Here is a 20781-nt window from a genome sequence, read left to right on the forward strand (position 1 = left end):
CATGCTCTGGTTTGGTTCAGTGGGTATAAAAACATGTTCAGATAAAATCAGGATAGATCCAAATTTCCCCCCATCCTTCAAACTAAACCCAAGCAAAGTGTTGTTCTGGTTTGTATTCTTTTTGGCTTAGGACTAGGCTTGCCCAAGGATTTCTCCATTGGAGATGGTGTGTATACCCAGTCTTACCAAAAGTGTGACTTTGTAGCTTGTTGTCCTTATAAAACCCTGCTCCCTTCTAACTAGGTGCATCGTTTTCTTTCTGTACACTTATAAGAATGAGAAGTCCCCTATCAATTATGCTAAGCCAAGTGGTGTTTTGCTGGCATGCTCTCTGCTAGCCTGGAAAATGTGAATTTCTCTCCAGGAGCAAAATCTTGTATGAATTGTTTCCCAGTTTTTCTCTCCACTTTGAAATCTACTTCAAAGTTATTATTTGGCTAACGGGTTATGTTTTCCTTCCCTTGAGGTCTATAGGATTTGCCTCTGATGTGTGGATGGGGCACAGATTATCCTTCTACGCTGTCATTTTATCTGTGTTACATATGAACATAATCATTCTCACCCCCAAATATGAAACTAAACTTTTAGGAAATTGCAAAAGCCTGTTTCACCTCTATTTAGTTTTTAAAGATGTTCAGCCCAAGAAGGGAATAGCCTTCCACCTATGCTCTATGATTAAAACTTAAGGATCAATGAACTGATAGCAAATGTATTGTCGATGGTAGAATCTTTAAAGATAGGGATTTTTTAAAAATTAGTTCAGGGTTTAATTCTTGTATTGGATAACACCACTAAATATGGCTCTACACACTCTATCCCGGGAGCTTAATAATCTAATAGAGACCAGTTAGATCATGTACAGTATCACAAAGCTTAGTGATTATTTTCTCCATAGGCAATTAACAGATGCTTAAACTTAGTCATATTATGTAGAGACAACACAAAGTGAATAGGACTGTACTTTGCGATCCTCTCTTTCCAGAAGAGAAGTTGAGTTATATAGAGAGGGAATGTGTGGCTCTGTTTTCAGAACGGGTGAGAAGCTAGCTTCAAGGGCATGTCAACATTCATGATGACGTATTGAGTTAAGTTCAAATTTTTCCTGCATTACCATGTGAAATCCTGCCTGGAAGCTGTTCAGTACCTAAATTATTTCTTTGCAGTCTGTGATTCTTATAGGCAGAAAAGTGAATTATGTGTATGAATCCATTCCTATAGTTACCTTTCAACAGTACCTAAGGCAGCAGCCAAGTTGCCTCTCTATTATCATTTACAGAAAATAGACTTCAGTCTTCCACTCAGCTGTGCCAGAAACCCTAGATTTTTGCTTTCAGAATTGAGACTTTGAAGTAATGATAATAGCTACCATTTACAGAACATCCACTATAGGCCAGATACTGTGCAAGAGGCCTTACATGTTTTTTTCCTTTATTTGATTTTTTTAAGTTATATAGTTTTTGTAAATTACAAAAGTAATTGTTTTCACAAATCAGGTAATACAGGGCTATGTAAAGAAAAAATAATTGGTGCTTGCTGCCACTACGGCCCTGCAATCGCATCACTCTGGTAACTGCTCTGTCTCCTTCCACCTTTTACAGTGCTCACACGCACCTGATACCTAATCCTCCCATTATCCCTATAAGGTCAGTGGCTCTATCTCTATGTTATGGATAGGGGAAATAAAACCTAATGCAGTTATTAGCTCTAAGGAACTGAGCATTAACATAGAGGTCTCTTTCTAGAAACCACACTGTTTTCACTGGGATAAAGGGAAGTGGGTAATGAAGACGCTTAAGGGAAAATTGTTGTGTTTCTGGAACCATGAAGAAGCAAAGGCTCCTTCCATGTTGCCAGTCCCCTCTGAGTAGTCACCCCTGTGTCCACAGCGCAGTCACCTTCCCTCCTGCTCTGCCAGCAGTGCGGGGACAAAGCACAGGGTCAGCGTCTGGTCCCGTCACCCCGAGGCCCCGTGTTCCTCCAGGCGGTTATTGGACAGCAACTTGGTGTTGACATAGCTTTGTGGCTCAGCATCTGGAAGAGTTTGTTTAAAGCAAATTATTTTCCACTCACAGATTGTTTAAAAATAGGCCTGCTCATCAAATGTAAATTCTAGAAAGAATATAATTATATTTTGGATGTCTTCTTGTCCCTAATCATGCCGTAGTAAAATAAACTGCAACGACAAATTAGTGAAATACCTAAACTAAAAGAGATGTGTAACTGTGGAATTTTGAGCCCAATTCCTCTTCTTTCAGTTACATTTTGTTCTCAAATAAAAGGAAAAGCTTTCTTCTTTTTTCAAATTTATGAAAATGCTTCAAGACTTTGAGGAATGAAGAGCTTAAGTGATGTATCTCCTAATGAGCAAGGGTATTTTCCTACCTAAGTGTAGCAACTGGATATCCTCTTAACAAAGCAGTATTTTTCTTAGGCCCAGATATGGACACTCACTTCACCGTATAAAGGTCTCATCCGGTTTGCTTTCCAGCCATGTGATGAAATCCAGTGCAACACCTTATTCCATTGGCTCTAAAATGCACCCGAGTTCCCCTTGCCATGGGAAGCAAGTAAAGGGATGCATGTGGAGCGTGCTGTCTTTGGACATGGTGTGCCTAGAGCTCTTCCCTCGCTTTAAAGAGGAAGGAAATCCACTGACACACACCCTACGCTTGTGCCTACCGGCCATGCTCTGATAGCTATTTACCCAAGGAACGATGCCTAAAACCTCTGTCCATGATCTCACAAGGTAATCAGAGCCAGCTATGGTCAGTAGTTGGATGGAAGAACTCCAGAAAAAATAACTGAGGCTGCCATAAATCATCTGGGTGATTTGTTGGTAATTCTGGGCTCTCAGAGAGTAAGGAATCAGTGTCCCAGAGTGGTGCCTGGGAGCATTATGTAGGCAATGGATCTTCTCTTTTATTTAAGCCTCTTAAGGACTTTTAATTTTTAAAAGAATTTTTTATTGAAGTGTGTTGATTTATAATATTATGTTTTAGGTAGGCAGCATTGAGATTTAGTATTTTCACAGTTTATATTCCATTAAAAGTTATTACAAGATAACACCTATAATTCCCTGTACTGTACAATATATCCTTGCTGCTTATGTATTTTATACACAGTACTTTGTATCTCTTAATCCCATACCCCTAATGCACCCCTCCCCCTTCCCTCTCCCCACTGGTACCCACTTGTTTGTTCCCTATATCTGTGAATCTGTTTCTGTTATACACATGCATTTGTATTATTTTGTAAATTCCACATACAAGTAATATCATACAGTATTTGTCTTTCTCCGTCTGATTAGTTCACTAAGCATGATAATTTCTAGGTCCATCCACATGGCTGCAAATGGCAGAATGTCATTCTTTTTTATGGCTGAGTAACATTCCATTGTGTATATATAGCACATCATTTTGTTTTAATTGAGGTATAGTTGATGTACAGTATAAAGTACAGGTATACAACATAGTGATTCACAATTTTTAAAGGTTATACTCCATTTATAATTATTATAAAATGTTGACTAGATTCCCTGTGTTGTACTATATATCCTTGTAGCTTATTTACTTTATACATAATAGCTTGTACTTCTTAATCCCCTACCTCTATCTTGCCCCTCCCTGCTTCCCTCTCCCCGTTGGTAACCACTAGATTGTTCTCTGTACAGGTCTGTTTCTTTTTTGCTATATTCACTATTTTGCTTTATTTTTTAGATTTCACATATAAATGATATCAGTTTTCATTCTTTTTTTATGGATGAGTATTATTCCATCGTGTATATACACCACATCTTCTTTATGCATTCATCTGTTGATGGACACTTAGGTTGCTTCCATATCTTGGCAATTCTAAGTAATGCTGCTATGTACATGGGGTGCATGTATCTGTTCGAATCAGTGTTTTTGTCTTTCTCAGATATATACCCAGCTGTGGAATTGCTAGGTCGTATGGTAGTTCAATTTTTCGTTTTTTGAGAAACATCCATATTGTTTTCCATAGTGGCTGCACCAATTTATATTCCCACCAACAGTTTATGAGTGTTCCTTTTTCTCTACATCCTCTCCAACATTTGTTATTTGTGGGGGTTTTTTTGATGTTAGCCATTCTGACAGGCGTGAGGTGATTTCTCATTGTATACCACATCTTCTTTATCCATTAGTCTGTTGATGGACACGGATTGCTTCCATATCTTGGCTATTATAAATAGTGCTGCTATGAACATTAGAGTGCATGTATCTTTTAAATCTTTTTTCATTTTTTTTGGATATATGCCCAGGAGTGGAATTGCTGGGTCATATGGTAGTTCTATTTTTATTTTTTTGAGGAACATCCATACTGTTTTCCATAGTGGCTTCATCAATTACAGAAATTCGATTTCATGTTTCATAATCATTATAGAATATTCTCATGAGTAGATATAAAATTTTTCAGTATATCTCTCCAAATAAAAAGCAAAGCAAAACTATTTTTATGTTTCTTGAATATGAACAAAGTACCGTACTAGAAAGTTAACAGTGCATGGCACCTAGTAGGACTCAATAGGTGTTTGTTGAATAAATGAATGCATAAAAGAACATGGAGTTCCCAGAATTAACAACTGGCAATAGCTGACATCAGAGTTAAAGTAGACTTTGAGTACCTTCCAATGGAAATACTTCTGGCAGGTACCAGTGAACTGAAGATTTTTCTAAATCAACGTGGAGAGCAGTGTGATATCGCAATATTAGCTCCACTCCGACCCACTTATTCTTCCATGCTTGCAGCTCTGGTGCAGTCAATGAAAGGTATATCTAGGAAAGTTAGAATGGAATTTGGCCCACAGCTGGTAACTAAATATGAAAATTGGAATGAATCTAAATATTGAAAGGAAACTGAATTTGTGGGTGACCTGCTGGGTTGGATAGCATTGGAATCATTTGGCTGATGATGCTATTCATCACCATTTCATTTTGAAATGGAAGCCCAGTAATCAAATAAGTTTAGTAAAACTTGTGTTTACAGAGATCTAGTCAAAATGATTCTGTATTTTCCTAGTGGAAGTCATGTTTTGCCTTTCTAATTAAATAGTTGCTTACATGTCTGTGATACAATGTCTCTGAATGAAGCAAAAAGGACACTTCTAATTCTTACGGAAATTAGAGTTTAGGTTTTTCTTTGTCTCAAGGCCCCAAGTTGCCAGAAAAATATATTTGTATTTATCTGTTGCCTGTATCAGTTGGATTATCAAACTCTGAAAATCTTACAGCATGTGTATAACAAGAATGAGTTAACAAGCATGAGAGCACCACTGGATGAGATGTAGAATTCTGCTTAAGCCATTTTCCAGTACTTTTGCCTTAGGAATATACTTAATCCTTGGTTTCCTCACCTGTAAAATGAGGATAATATACCTGCTGTCCACATTAAAGGTTGTTGAGAGAGGCAATCAGATATGATAGGATGGCAGAACCATGCAGAGTATAAAAGTATGAACTTTGAGTCTGAGGGGCCTCAGTTTGAACTCTGGACCTTCCACTAACTCTGTGATATTGAGCAAGTAACTTAACTTTAGTTTCCTCATCTGTCAAATGGGGATAAAGATAATACCCATCCCACACACTTGTTCAGAGGATTAAGTAAGATGATATATATAACGTACCAAGTATCTATGATAATGACTAACATTGATGAGCACTTCCTGTGTTCCAGGTACCTGGTAACATGCATGTATATGCTCTCTAGGGTATAAATAAACTGTGTCAGGTGGAGGCCTGGTTAGTGTGCTTTTCCTTTCCCAACCTTTGCTCCCGCATGGTGGCCTTGCTTCTACAGTCCATAGACCTGTCAAGTGAAGAGTTCTTACCGAGGATGTTTACCAAGCAGTAGGGAAGAGACCATTTTATAGGATCTACTGCTCCTGAGAGGAAAGCCCTGGGGTGATGACCTAGGAGAGCTCTAGCCTAGGAGTTGGATATGGTTGGCTCCCAGAAAAAGCAGACCTACGATCCTGCACTCTGGATGCATTTCTGTAGGAAGGATCATGTCACAAGGGTCCGGGGCTCTGGGAAAAGGAAACCACAGCCAAAAGGAATGAGCAGGAAGAGGCTAGTTATGCATGTCCTCCCTCCCCCTCAAATCAGCCTCCACCTTTTGATTGTCATTGCCTTCAACTACCAAAGAAATTGCCTGTTATTTTACTATTATAACTAGTTTTATTATCCTCATAATTGCCATTATTATTAACAGCTAATGTATAGTAAATGCTTACATAGGGCAAAGTTCATTGACTTATTTATCATCACAACAACAATCCTATGAGGAAGATTCTATTATTATCCTTATTTTACAGATGAGTAAAGTGAGGATAAATCAGAGGATAAATACCTGCTTAAGCTAGCAAGCGGTATTGCTGGGATTCAAAGCTTGGGACTGTCTGGCTCTGACCCCCTATTTCTAACTACTGTACTACCCCCTGATTTGCTTAATTATTCACAGCTGAGTTCAAACTCAACAAGGCACTTGAGTCAAAATCCATGTGTTACATTTCTTCATACCTACCTAACATCCAAGCTGGTAGAAATCAGGCAATGGGCCATCAGTAAATGCTATTTGGATTGACATATACACACTACTATATATAAAATAGATATCTAATAAGAACCTACTATATAGCACAGGGAACTCTACTCAATACTCTGTAATGACATATGGGAAAAGAATATTAAAAAGAGGGGATATATGTATATGTATAACTGATTCACTTTGCTGTACAGCAGAAACTAACACGACATTGTAAATCAACTGTACTCCAATAAAAATTAATTTTAAAAAAGATCTAATAGAAGTCCTCTCTTTAAATTTTGATGATTTAGCACACTAGATTTTTAAATGATAGACACATCTTTATACCTGTTTTATTTAGGGAAAGCCATGTTAATCTGAACTTTCATTCAAAGCCATTGGTTCCTCTGTTGCTGAAGAATCTAGATGGCCTCTGACCTCCCCATCTCTCCTGTCCTCGGGGCTTCAGAGTGGGTGAGGATGGAGAGAAAGCTTGGGCTAGAAGCAGGGAGGACTGGTGTTGGTCAGTCTGGACCCAGGCAGCCTCACTTCTGCCTAGTTTCTTTCATCCCCAGGAGAGCTGCCTCCTTTCCTTGCCTCTGCCCTCAAGGCTGCCTTCCTCACAGCAAGAGAGCAGTGCCTAGGAGTTTGCTCAGCACTTTCAGAGTCTTTCCAACAGAAATGAACTTCTGCTCAACTTGTCCTCAAGTCTCTTTTGAAAACCAAAATAAATAACTGGGGTTGATAGTCAATGTGCCATAACACAAACAAAAAAAATCCCATTTTGTAGCAGAGAGAGTGAACTTTAACCTTCTGAGAATTTTTGGCTTTCCAATATGAAATGTCTTTTATTGTTTTAAGGTACGTTCTCATGTGTTTTTTTCATGTCACAAAAAAGGGGTTTTCTTGGGATTAATGTAATTTATTGTAATTAATCCTCTTAAATGAAAAGATGACTTTGAGTGTAGAATTGTAGCTAGAGTTTTTAAAACATTTATCAGTAAAAGCTATAGGGTTTACTCTCTGAACAAGCTCATTTAAATGTATCAGGTTAATTACATAGCTACAAAGTTGGATGAAAAGCCTTGATTGGATTTGTTCTGTTCTGTTCTGCTGACACAGCCTTAATTGCACATGGTAAGAAAACATTTTTAGTCAGTGAGTGCATCAGACTGCCATGATCACTCCAGCAACCTGCTCCAGTGAAATTTCAAACAAGCGTCATGTCAGTGCTTGCCTTATGGGAAAAAAAAATTAAATGCTGAACGTTTCCCCTTATTTACTATTCAGTATTCAGAATTTAAGAGGGAGAGAGATCCTTTGTGCTGTACCTCCGAAAAGGAAACAGTCACTCAACCTTATTTAAAAACCCACATGAATTGTTGTAATTGTACTGTAATGAATTATAAAACTCAGGGCAAAATACAGTGATTTCTTTAGCAAGTTCCAAAAGTAGCACTGACTGGATTCCAGCAGACAAGGTATTTCAACCTTGGTAATCAATCAAAGGGCTGGAAAGAAGTAAATTAAAGGTAACCCAGTACTCTCAACACCATTGATTTATCATTTATCACAGCAAGTGTTACACACACTGATTGCCCACTTTCTTGAGGAAGTCTACAATCAACTGCTATTTATCCACAGCCGATTTCTAGCCTAACGCCAGTTTAAACTATTGAGGCAATGGAATCAGGACTAATTGTAACATTCGCTTTAGAAAAACATAATTAGAAAGGTAAATATTCAGGTGCCAAATATACATTCCTTTTGGATTATGCACAGTTATGGATTATCAGCATGGATTACTAGTTTATCTATATGGTTAATCTCCTCAATTAGTGTGGATGATACAGAATTGGATGCAACTACTGACATGTTGAAAATGATGTTAATTATTATATCACATTAGTTTCACTAATTCCATCAAAGATATTTTTTCTTTGCCAACAATCTTCCCTCTAAGGCCTGTTGTTATGCATGCAATTTTGTTTACTTTTGGGGTTTCCTAATTTTAAAAAGCATGAATCTAAGCATGATTATTCATCTTTGGGGAAAAATAAGTCCCTAATAATTTTGGACTTGAAGGGAAGTTGAAACAGTAATTTATTCTGTTTCATGGTCCCAAAGATGACCTTTCTCCTCTCTCGTGCAGCAACCATCCACCATGAGTTATGCAAGACACATCATTAAGAAGGAAGGCTTGGGACTCCAGGGCCTCAACAAAGGATTTACAGCAACTTTGGGACGTCACGGAGTTTTCAACATGGTTTATTTTGGCTTCTACTACAATGTCAAAAACATTATTCCTGTCAATAAGGTAAGTGTTTAATCGATTAAAATCCTGGAGGAAAAATCCTATCAATAATAATAGCTGCACTTGTAGAGTATTTATCCTTCCAAGTCACTGTGCTGAACTCTTAGGTCTGTTATCTAAATTGATCCCCACATCAACCTTGTTTATTGAGTGTTGTGATCCCTATTTTGAATTCAGAAACAAAGGCTTAGAAAGATCAAGTAAATTGCTCAGAGTCACATAATAAAGAACAAAGCAGAGCCTTGAACCCAAGTCTGACACCAAAACTCATCTTCTTGAAGAATGCACCATTACACCTGAATGCTTCACATTTATCACTAATAGAAATTTCTAGAAGCTGTTATTACTTAATTTTTTACTTCAGAAGCATAACTTTGTCAAGAAAGTTGAAATTTTCACAGTGTAAATAAATTTTGAGTTCATGAGGGAAAATTATCAGCCTAAAATTTAAATTTTACCTAGATAGTAATTTTTAAATTCACCTAAGTTAATTAGGGTAAGTAGTAAATCAACTCTTCTAGGATCATTCACTTTTGATATAAAATAATAATAATACTTTTTAATGGTAACTTACAGATGTCAGCAGCCTTTCAACTTTGACAAGATAAAAGTAACACAGGATGTGTTTTAAAATGAGCATCTTTTACTAGAGCATCACAGAATTTTCTCCCACCGTCATACTGCTTGCCTGCAATCAAAATTGCAATTCTGAAAGCACCAGCTGGGGAAACATTTTTCACATGCAGGCAGTTTCCCACAGGGGTTCAGTTCTTCATTTTGCTTAGTACAAAAGTATTGAAGAACTTTTTATAAAGAATAAAAATATTTCTAATATGGCTATCACCTGATTCTATAAGGTAATGTTGGTTACAGTTGCCTTTTGCAAGCTATCCCCTGTAATCTAGGCCAGTACTTATCTCAAGTGACAGCTAAATCCAAGGCATGTTTCCCCATTAACCATCTGTTGACATTGCCTCACTCGCCAAAATTGTTAACCAGGTTTCACTCTATTTAGAAACCTCACCTTTTGAGTATAACCTCATGTTTTGTTGGTCTGAAATCTATGAATGGCCACAGAATATATAGATCCCCCCACTGACTGACAGTTCTGACTCTGGTGGTCCTCAGAGCACTTCTCCTGCTGAGTTCTTGAAATACAGAAGTAGAGTACAATAAACACTTTGGTCGTGGATGACATGAGAGAGTTCAACTCTACATACATTAAAAAAATGTTTTTAGCAGGAACAGATTAATAATCTTTGGAGCCTTGGGCGAAATGAAAATGTTCAAAAATTAAGAATTTCAAGACAGCAGCTGTAGAGCAATAAACCAAGCATGGGGCTCCTCTAAGTGCAGGCTCTGGGCAACTGCACAAGTCACACACCCATGAAGCTGACGTTTTTTAAACTCTGAGATGAGTGATTCATACAACATGGGAGAAATGTCCATGCCTCTATTTCTCCAGCTATCCAAAGGCTTGCAGCAGATAGAAATTACACACAGTGAAATGAATGATATAATTTACAAACATTATATAAATAATATATATTTTATTGGATTTGTGCATGTATTTTAATGCATATGTTATTACAATAATATGAACTTGGTTATATTTAAAGAAGAATTTCAGAAAGATCAATAAGATTTATATATGATCATGTTACTAATGCTTTAAAAAATCCACGAATGCAAACTTCATTCTACAATTAATCAATACACTTAAGTTTTAAATGTTATGCATTATGAAAAAAACAGAAGCTTAAATCTTTATTTATTACTTAAGAGACATTGTAGTATTCTGAAATTATGGAAAGAGCTCGCTTATCTTGCCAGCTTACGTCAGATTATATTGGCCCTTATAGGCCACGCTAAGGATTCTTCTGTTTATCTGAAGAACACTGGGAAGCCAACAAAAGATTTTAAGCCGAGGAATTACCTGATCACTCTGGCTGCAGCATGGAGAATGGGTGGAATGGGGGTGGTGTGCAAAAGACAGAGTGTAACATGGGAATGATTGTTATGTGCAATGCTGGGGTCTTGGACTTCAGTGTTCATGGTGAAGACAAGGGAAAGTGGACAGATTTGAGAAATGTTTAGAAGGCAAAATCTATAGGATGTGGTGATCAAGTCTACGTGCATGTTGATAAAAGGGGTAGTGGGGAGGAATGGTGCCTAGGTTTGGGGCTTGAACAACTGAAAGGATAATGGTGCCATTCATTTAGAATGAACAAGTTTGGGGGAGAATATTATGGGCTGAGCCTGGAAAACTGAGTTTAACCATATTTGGACTCTGAAGTGCAGATGTTGAATCAGTGATTGCATGTGGGATCTTGAGAGGAGAGCTCTGAAATGGAGATAGACATCTAGACAGCAGTAGTATACCCAGGAGAACATACTTTTACTGGGTAATGATCATGGGCCAATCACTTTACTGCTCTGAGCTTCCGTTTTTTTAATTTGTAAATTGAAAAGCTAAGATTGTCCTTTCTACCTGACAAAATGGTTTTGAGGATTAAGATAAATAATACGTGAAGTTGTTTGTGCATTTAAGGTGCCATGGAAATGTTAAGTGTGGAGGTGCTGATGACAGGTATGGAGGAGGAGTAGAGATGGCACGGAGGGTGGTGGAAGCAGTTAGCGTCTAGAACTGTGTGAAGAACTTTTCCCAGGACTGTTCCTTCTGCACTTAAATGAACGCTGTGGGGTTAGTTGTGGGTTTTGCTTTCAGGGGTTTTTTGCCTAGAACAAAGTCATTGATCTTATGTGTTCTGTAATCTAAGCCTGATTCAAAACTGGGAAACCGGTATTCTTTAAATTTAAACCATAATAAATCAGTCCTTTGTGAAGAGGAAGATATGATAATCATTAAAACATGTTGAAGAACGTCATCAAGTTGTTAACCACGAGGAGGAGGTGGTGTTCCTTGAAGGCTTTTTTCCATCTTTGCTCTAGGCTGGCTCTAGCCAGTACACTCCAGTTTGTTTACAGGGTTATTGTTTCAATTCCCTCACCCAGCAATTGGTCATTCTGTTGTCCCAAGGGAATTTGAGATTTCACCAACTCTGACTGGCATGGGATAATTCTAGATTTTTCTTTAATTTAACATTTTTTAAATTGATAAATTGTCTACCAGTGTTTTCCATTTTCAAAGTATTTAATTTTACAAGAAACTGTCCATAATGATCATGTCTGAGGAGTGGAAATGGAGAGTCCTATGCATGTGTGTTTGTGTGGAGCGGTGGGGAGAGCAGGAAAAAGCAGGGAGCAGTGGAGGGAAAGTCTTTTTCTTTATAGCATTCTGAGCTGTTGGAAGCTTCTAGAAGAAGCATGTATTAATTTTATAATAGGAAATAAATCTGTGGAAATTTTAATAGAATCTTATAAAATAGAATACCTAGTTAACTTTTTAACACTTTACTCAACTCTAAGACTATGTCTACAGAGGTAAAATAAGAACTTGAAACAGTAAGTTCAGATAACTCAGGTCAGATACCCACCCTGAAGTTTTTAACTTTAACTCTTCAGATTGGTGATCTCTGGTAGATACATTTTTCAAGCTTCACAGAAATATCCTGACCTTCTGTGCCATTTTGTACTATTAAAACCATTTTTGTAGACTTCATGATTTTGCCTGATCCTTGTCACAATAATTGTCATTTTCAGATAGGAAAGAAAAACAGGAAGTAAAGGCCCAGAGCTGAAAGTTACTGACATAATTTATCTGAAGGTATACAGCAGAGGGAAGGAAAGAACCAGAGGCCAGAACTCTTTCTGCTATACCATGTAATGCTTTAACTCTACATCTTACCTTGTCTTTGGTCACACATAAATTGTCATAAATGATTACTAAAATTTAAATAAGTGAACTGGCTACAATGTCCAGACAGTGTAACCAGATTCTGCTTTTGCCTCATTCAGACCTGGAACCTGGTCTTCCCTTTTCACATCCTTAGTCTCTGGTCCATAGAAACAAAGAATTATGAGACATGACCCTGGAAGAGCTGGGCATTACCACTTTGAAAATGGTACTGTGTTATACACTTGCAGACTTATTTTTAGAATCTAAATATTCCTATAGAATGGTGAATAATTGGTTACAATAGAAAAGTTTGCTTTGAATATTAACTGACCATGGAATTCATTTAATGGTGGCATTCATTTTCATCTTGCAGTAAAAGGAATGGAATGTCAGTATAAAGAATTATCCCTTCTCCCCAGAAAGAGGCCATCACTTCTTAAAGTAAAGCCTTCTAGAAATAGATATTGATTAACTTAAATGCTGACATCTTTTTCAAATATCGATGAAGGTAAGCTTTGATTGCAAAACCGATTTCTTTCATTTCCATTCCAAAGTAGTGTGTTGAGAGCATTTTATTTGTGATGTTGACACACAAATGGGAATGGTAAGATTTAAATGTTACATCTCTTTGATAACTTTGTCTTCTAGTTCCATATTTACTGCTTTTCCTATATTTCCATAAGTAAAATAATAATAGTAGAAATTTATGTCTGAAGTTCATGGCTGTCAACAGTATTAAACTGTGCTTTCACTTTGCATCCTAATTAAGCATGTTTGCAGGTTATTTTGCCAAAAACAATAGGCCTTTTGTGTTGAATTCTGCCATGATATAAATCACATGTGTGGGTTAGAAATATTCTAGGAGAGAACAATTTTTCATAGGTTCAATCCTTCTTACTTAATAAACCATTTAGACCTGTCCCTGTGGTCATTTTACTACAGACGGTATTAAGTCAAACATTTTATTTTCTCCTAAGGTAATATCCATAAAAGATTGCCTTTTAGAAACACAAATGTTTTTCTTTTACTTTTGATTTTTAATATTATCTTTGTTTTGTAAATTCTGTAGAAAGTCTTGAGGGTGGTGCCAGATGCACTTCAGTTTATCAGAAGAAATGTGGAAATATGTTAGTTTCATGATTTAGAGCTCTATCCTTCCCTAAGGTGTGCACTGGGCTGAATGAAAAATGCACCTTTGGGTTCCAGTGGAGAACTTAGACAGAACTGTTTATATTTTGAAAAGAAGAATCTCAGTAGAATTAGATCATAGTAGGATTTAATTTATGACCATTTATTTTTCTGATTCTCTCTTACTTGATCATTAGTCTTACCAATCATCCGGTAATGGGAAGGGCAAGAGCATTAAAGTTTCATTAAGAACAAGTCTCCTTTCTGGTAACCACTGGGGTAAAACAACAAGTACATATTATCTGTAAAATTCTGGGACATGTAACAAGATGCTGCGGTAAAAAGTGGTATCTTTCACTGGCAGTTTTCACAGACTCCCTGGGGTGTGTGTGTGTGTGTTTCAGGAGAGGAGGGCATGGGGGAGGGCTGAGGGAAGAGACAGGGGTTCAGGCACTTTCTTAAATAAACTTCAGGCCAAAAGTTTCCAGTCAGGTACCACCCAAGTGGATGGAAATGAGGTGCAAGTGGCTTTAGATTCTTAGTGGGTGCCTTCTATTTATTCATTCCAGAAGTGTTCATGGCACATCTGTCATAGGTCGGGCACCATCTCGCTAAGTGTCAGCACTGCTCCTGCCTTAATGGGGTTTACAGTCTAGTCGAGGAGACAGACAATAAACAAGTCATTACACAGGGAACTGAATCCTGGCAATTGTGATAAGTGCCATGAAAGAAAACTGTGAAGCTGTGGGAAGTTTTAACCAAAGACCCTAATTAGACCCACAGCAGGGCATGGTGGGGATATAGGAAAGGCTTTCCTTTAAAAAAGATGTTTAGGCTGGAGCTCAAGGATGAGGCTTAGCCAGGCCAAGATGAAGAGGATGAGCAGACACCAGAGAGAACAGGATGTGTGAGTGCACACAGAAGCAGAAGGAGGCTTGGGGAACCTTGGAGAAGATAAAGAACAAGGGTAGCTGGTGTATGGTGAACGGGGCAGGGGGGGAGGGAGCACAGGAGGCAGTGGAGGCTGCAGCAGGTAGCTGGGCCAGAATGTTTTAGGCATGTTTAAGGCAGTTGATTCCCCTTAAATGATTTAACTGAGGGGCATGTCCAACAAACATATCACATAAGTGGAACTAAACAGGCACGGGAAAATTTCATTTATAGAAGTCCAGAGGTGGAATCTCATGAAATAAACAAGGTTCAAAGACTTCTTCTTGATCATCTGCCGACCCCCACATCAAAGCATCTCAGTGTGTCCTTGTCCTGACTTCTCAACATTTAGGATTTTGTTCTGGGATCCTGGTTTGTTAGTTTTCCTTGGGGTCATTGCCTTTATTAAGGCAAGGAATAGAGTACACAAAAACAGAAAAATCCTACTGGGTTCCCAAGAAAATATATTAATACTTTCCTGCATTTTGTCTGATAACACTCAGTGATATAAGTGACTCTCAGAAGGTATTATCTACCTATCTATCTATATTTATTTGTAGAGAGATACTTACAAATAATAGATATAGAGAGGGGTGTGTGTGTGTGTGTGTGTGTGTGTATATATATATATATACATATATGAAATAATCAAGTGATAACTGTTATGCTTAAATCCTAGCCCATTTTGACATTGTATATATTTTATAATTTGAGCTAAGTGGGTAAGACCTTTAAAATTATTTTATATTTCACAACCCTTTAAAGAACAGATATCTTAGAAGGGGAAAGGAATTTTCATGCCTATTTTCTGAATGGCTACATTTAGATGCTGAACTTTTAACAAGACTTTGATTTCATTCCAGAGCCCAGAGCCCTACAAGGATAGGATCTTAGGAACACTCCACATTCCTTAAAGAATGCTTATCAACTAAACCATCTCATTTTAGTCAGTGACCTTCTGTGGAGTGAGGAGCTAGCATTTCCCCAAATTATCTCACATGAAGAAAAACAAACACTGTAATAGATTCTTCTGATAGCTGTGAAGTGGAAACGATTTAACTTTTAATTAAGCTCCAATAGCAGGTATTTTCATTGGGGAACAAGACATCATGATACCATAACATCAGGGGAAAAAATGTTTTTGTCAAAGTTTATGATCAAAACAACAAAAGAGAGCCAAGATTAGAGAAAATGAAATGTGCACACTGAGAGCTGAATTTACTCCTAGTTGACTTGGATCCACTAAAACTAACAATATCTAAAACGCAAATTTCTTCTTTTAAAAAAAAAAGGGCAGTTCACTCTCACCTCAAGCTGCCTCCTTGTTCAGTTACCAGGAGGCAACTATAATTTCAACACATCACATCATTTTCATGACAAGTGTGGTCAGCTGTGGGGAAGGCAATGCTAAGCTGCATTATTTGCCTTGTGGTTGCCACAAGTGCTTAACCAGTGTGTGTATTTACCTCCTTTGCAATTTGCTTCTTAGACCTTGGTTCTTTGTGTATTATGTCTTTATAAAGGAGAGATACAGCATTTATTAAACACCTGTGATGTGTCAGGACCGGTATACCTACAAAGATGAATGTGACATGGCACAGCCCCTTCCGTTAAGAGGCTCTGGGATTTGGAGTGACATTTATTACTAGACTGGGTTTTCTGCAATTTCATCACGTGGGGATAATCGTGAGCTTTATGCTTGTATCACCTCTTACTTGCAGCCTTGAGAAATGAAGGACTGCATCATGACCACCCCTTCAACTATTGATGATGTGCTACAAAAGGGATGGAATGGATTAAGTATAGAATTGATGTGTGCTAATAGCCCAAACTGACCATTTGTAAAATTATGGAAATAACTGTGATAGATCCTATTAAAATTGGTTTTGACCACATGTTTATATATCATCTAATTACTAATTGATTTGTTAAAATGTTCGATTCTTTTTTAGTCACCCTTGTTATGGTCATAACATTCTCATTATCAAACAATTTACTTACCCACTGGGCAGGGGAGGGAGCTGAAAAGAAGAGTTCTGCAAAGAAATACTTTGCAATACCCTGAAAATCATGTGACTCCTTGTACGACCACCATATTGTCTTTAATTTTCTTATCTGAAGCATTTTATGGCAGTCTCTTTTAGTCACTTCTAAACAATAATTTTAGTTCTTCAAATGGCAAACCCATTTTAGCAATTTTTGACAAGGAACATGAGATTCACTGTAGAATCATCCAAGGCCAATCCGGAACAGAGATTGAACAATCCTGAACAGTCCTCTCAGTGTGCTCATTTTAATGTTGTCTGAGGAAGCAGGATATACTGACTTCAAGTTGAGTCATTAGGAACTCTGTTAAAATGACTCAAAGCTAAAATCAGAGAGGATCTCAGATTTGGTGTGGTACCAAGAGGAATTAAAGGATGAGTGAATTGCAGCAAAAGAAATGTGATTTGGGTTGACATGAGGTAGGAAGATTCTACCTTTAATGTATACATTCATGCTGAGCTCCCTTAAATGAGAAGCCCATCACTGCAATTTCCTCAGCCTAACCTTGTGAGGAGCGGCAGGCTTCCTGGCCAGTCTCCCTCACCACCCCTACCCCTCACTAGCCTACAAATCCTGCTTTCCCCATCTTCCTTAACCCCCTCCTTCTGGCTTACCTCTGTGTGGAATGTCTTCTTAAAGATGCCAGACCCTAATCACAAAGGCCTGTGAGATGGGCGAAGGTTCTCTGTTTATCAAGCTAGCAGCCAGCTGGCCAGTCACTAACCAAGACATCAAAGTCCATGCCAGGGAAGGTAAAAAGGGAGGCACATGCTTCTTTTGATGAAGATATTTTGCCTCTCTGCATATTAACTCCTTAAGTGCCATTGCTTTAAATTATTGGTGCAGTTTTTAGCTGCTGTATAATGTTTGGATTAGATGCTTAAATTAGTTACAAATATGTAGCGTGTTGATTGTTAACTACTTTAAGTCATATGTTCCCACCTCTGAGGACTTGGTGCCTTTTGCTGAATTTTTAGAAGTTGTGGAACATCACTGCCACCAGTGTTTTAGGATCACTTATTAGTGTTTCTTGTTAAGCTGTAGAGTCTATAAACAATATGTCCTGTCAGGGAAATTGATTGATCTTCCCAAAGAAGGGCTGGTAAACACATCTCTTTAGCTCTGCACTCACACAAAGATTGCAATGTGATAGAAACAGCCAGAGAGTTCTAGTAAGAGACCTGATGTTAATTCTCAATTCTGATACTTACTAGTTAGCCATGTCTCTTTGACAAATTATACCTGTCTCTCTGTCTCAGTTTTCTCATTTGTGAAATGAAAATGCTAACATCATCCTTAAAATATTTGCAGGAAAATTGAATAATTTTAAAAATTATGAATGTTGGATTTTTGAATTGCTACTGCAAAATAAGGTCAATTCATGTAATAGCCTCTAACACTTAAAGCTACTCAGCTCCAGTTTAAAGTCCCATGTTTTATGAGAAAAATTAGAAAATATTTAGGGGACAAGAAGAAAACTCATCTGTAGATAGGGAGATAATACACACTACTACTCAAAATAAATATTTAAAAGGAACTGTGGTTTTTAAGCACGAGGAAGAAAAGATTATTGCAATAATGGTTTTTAAATCATGATGAATGGTGACAGTTGATTACCCTTGCAAGCGCAAAAAACTGGAGTAAAATAGTTCAGGCATATGCATAAGGAATGTGGGTCAGGAACAAAGGAAGTTCCCTGATTGATGACAGTTGGAGCAAATTATGGAAGTTAGTTGGAAGTGTTTAATAACAGAATAGATTTTTTAATCAACATTAATATCTATTTATATAATTAAGGTGTGATCCATCAAAAATATTTTACTTAGGCTGGGTGACTTTTTTTACCAATCAATTTTTTTAATTTTTATTTTATTGTGGTAAAAACATATAACATGAGATCTACACACAACAAATTTTTAAGTGCACAATACATCATTGTTGTCCATAGGTACAGTGTTGTACATCAGATATCTAGAGCTTATTCATCTTGCTTAGCTGAAACATTATGCCTGTTGATTAGTAACTCATTTCCCCCTCCCCAACCCTTGGCAACCACTGTTCCACTCTTTGATTCTATGAATTTGAGTATTTTATATACCTCAATATAAGTGGAATCATGCAGTATTTATCCTTCTGTGACTGGCTTATTTCACTTTACATGTGTCCTCAAGGTTCATCCATGTTGTTACATATTGCAGAATTTCCTTCTTTGTAAAGATGAATGGTATTCCATTGTATGTATATACCAAGTTTCTTACATTCATCTGTCAATGTACATTTAGGTTGTTTCCATATCGTGGCTGTTGTGAATAGTGTTGTGATGAATATAGGAGTGCTAATATCACTTTGAGATTCTGATTTCATGTCTTTTGGAGAACTACTAAGAAGTGGGATTGTTGGATTATATAATAGTTCTATTTTTAATCTTCAAGAAACCTCTATACTATTTCCCATAAAACCTACACCATTTTGCATTCTTATCAACAGTGTACAAGGGTTCCAATTTCTCCACATCCTTGCCAACACTTGTCTTTTTTTTTTTTTTTTTTAATAATAGTCATCCTCACAGATATGAAGTGATATTTCTCTGTGGTTTTGATTTACATTTCCCAGGTTATTAGTGACATTGAGCATTTTTTCATACACCTGTTGGCCGTTTGTAAGTCTTCTTTGGAGAATGTCTATTCAAGTCCTTTGCCCATTTTTAATCAGGTTATTAGTTTTCTTGGTATTGAATTATAGGAGATCCTTATATATTTTAATATTAACCCCTCATCAGATATATGGTTTGCAAATATTTTCTCCCACTCCATAAGTTTCCTTTTTACACTTTTGTTTCCTTTGCTGTTCAGAAGTTTTTTTAGTTTGACATAGTCCCACATGTTTACTTTCGATTTTATTGCGTGTGCTTTTAGTGTCATATCCATGAAATCACTGCAAAGACCAATAACATAAAACTTTTCCCATATGTTTCCTTTGGTTTTAGGTCTTATTTTAAGTCTTTAATCCATTTTGAGTTGTTTTTTGTGCATGGTATAAGGGTTCATTTTCATTCCTTTGGAAGTGGATACCTAGTTTGCCCAGCACCATTTGTTGAAGATTGTCCTTTCCCTACTGTGTGTTTTTGGAAACTTTGTTGAAGATTGGTTGACCATATATGCTTGGATTTATTTCTGGGCTTAATATTCTGTTCCATTGGTCTGTATGTCTGCCTTTATGTCAGTACCATACTGTTTTAATTACTGTAGCTTTGTAATATATTTTGTAATATATTTCAAAATCAGGAAGTGTGATGCCTCCAACTTTATTTTCTTTCTCAGGGTTAATTTGGCTACTTGTGGTCTTTTGTGATTCCATATGAATTATATATTTTTTCAATTTCTATGAAAAATGTTATTGAAATTTTTACAAGGATTGCATTGAATCTGAAGATCATTTGGGGCAGTATGGAAATTTCAACAATACTGTCTTCCAATACCTGAACGTGGAATATCTTTGTTTGTTTCTCTTTTTAAATTTTTTCACCAATGTTTTGGAGTTTTCAGTATACAAGTCTTTAACCTCCTTAGTTCAGTTTATTACTAAGTATTTTTATTTTTGTTGGTGCTATTGTAAATGGGATTGTTCTCCTAATTTCCTTTTCAGATAGTTCACTGTTACTGTGTAAAAACACGAGTGATTTTCATATGATGATTTTGTACCCTGCAGCTTTGCTAAAGTAATTTATTAGTTCTAAATGATTTGTTATGGAGTCTTTAGGTTTTTCTACATATAAGACCATGTCATATGTAACAGGGACAATTTTATTTCTTCTGACTTTTTTTAACATCTATATTGGAGTATAATTGGTTTACATTGGTGTGCTAGTTTCTGCTTTATAACAAACTGAATCAGCTATACATATACATATATCCCCATATATCCTCCCTCTTGCATTTCCCTCCCACCCTCCCTATCCCACCCCTCAAGGTGGTCACAAAGCACCAAACTGATCTCCCTGTGCTATGAGGCTGCTTCCCAC

The 20781-nt window shown here is 37.1% G+C and overlaps 1 protein-coding gene across 2 annotated transcripts in view; it reads left to right on the forward strand.

Moving 5' to 3' along the window:
• Window positions 1–20781, forward strand: part of SLC25A21 (solute carrier family 25 member 21) — a 523645-nt gene that overhangs the window by 475311 nt on the left and 27553 nt on the right. For both annotated transcript variants that reach the window (XM_059055660.2, XM_067030681.1), the window contains exon 7: window positions 8696–8860. In XM_059055660.2, the coding sequence (XP_058911643.1) occupies window positions 8696–8860 (165 nt within the window). The remainder of the gene's footprint in view (window positions 1–8695; window positions 8861–20781) is intronic.

The sequence above is a fragment of the Kogia breviceps genome, chromosome 3 (assembly GCF_026419965.1).
Source record: "Kogia breviceps isolate mKogBre1 chromosome 3, mKogBre1 haplotype 1, whole genome shotgun sequence".
NCBI lineage: Eukaryota > Metazoa > Chordata > Mammalia > Artiodactyla > Physeteridae > Kogia > Kogia breviceps.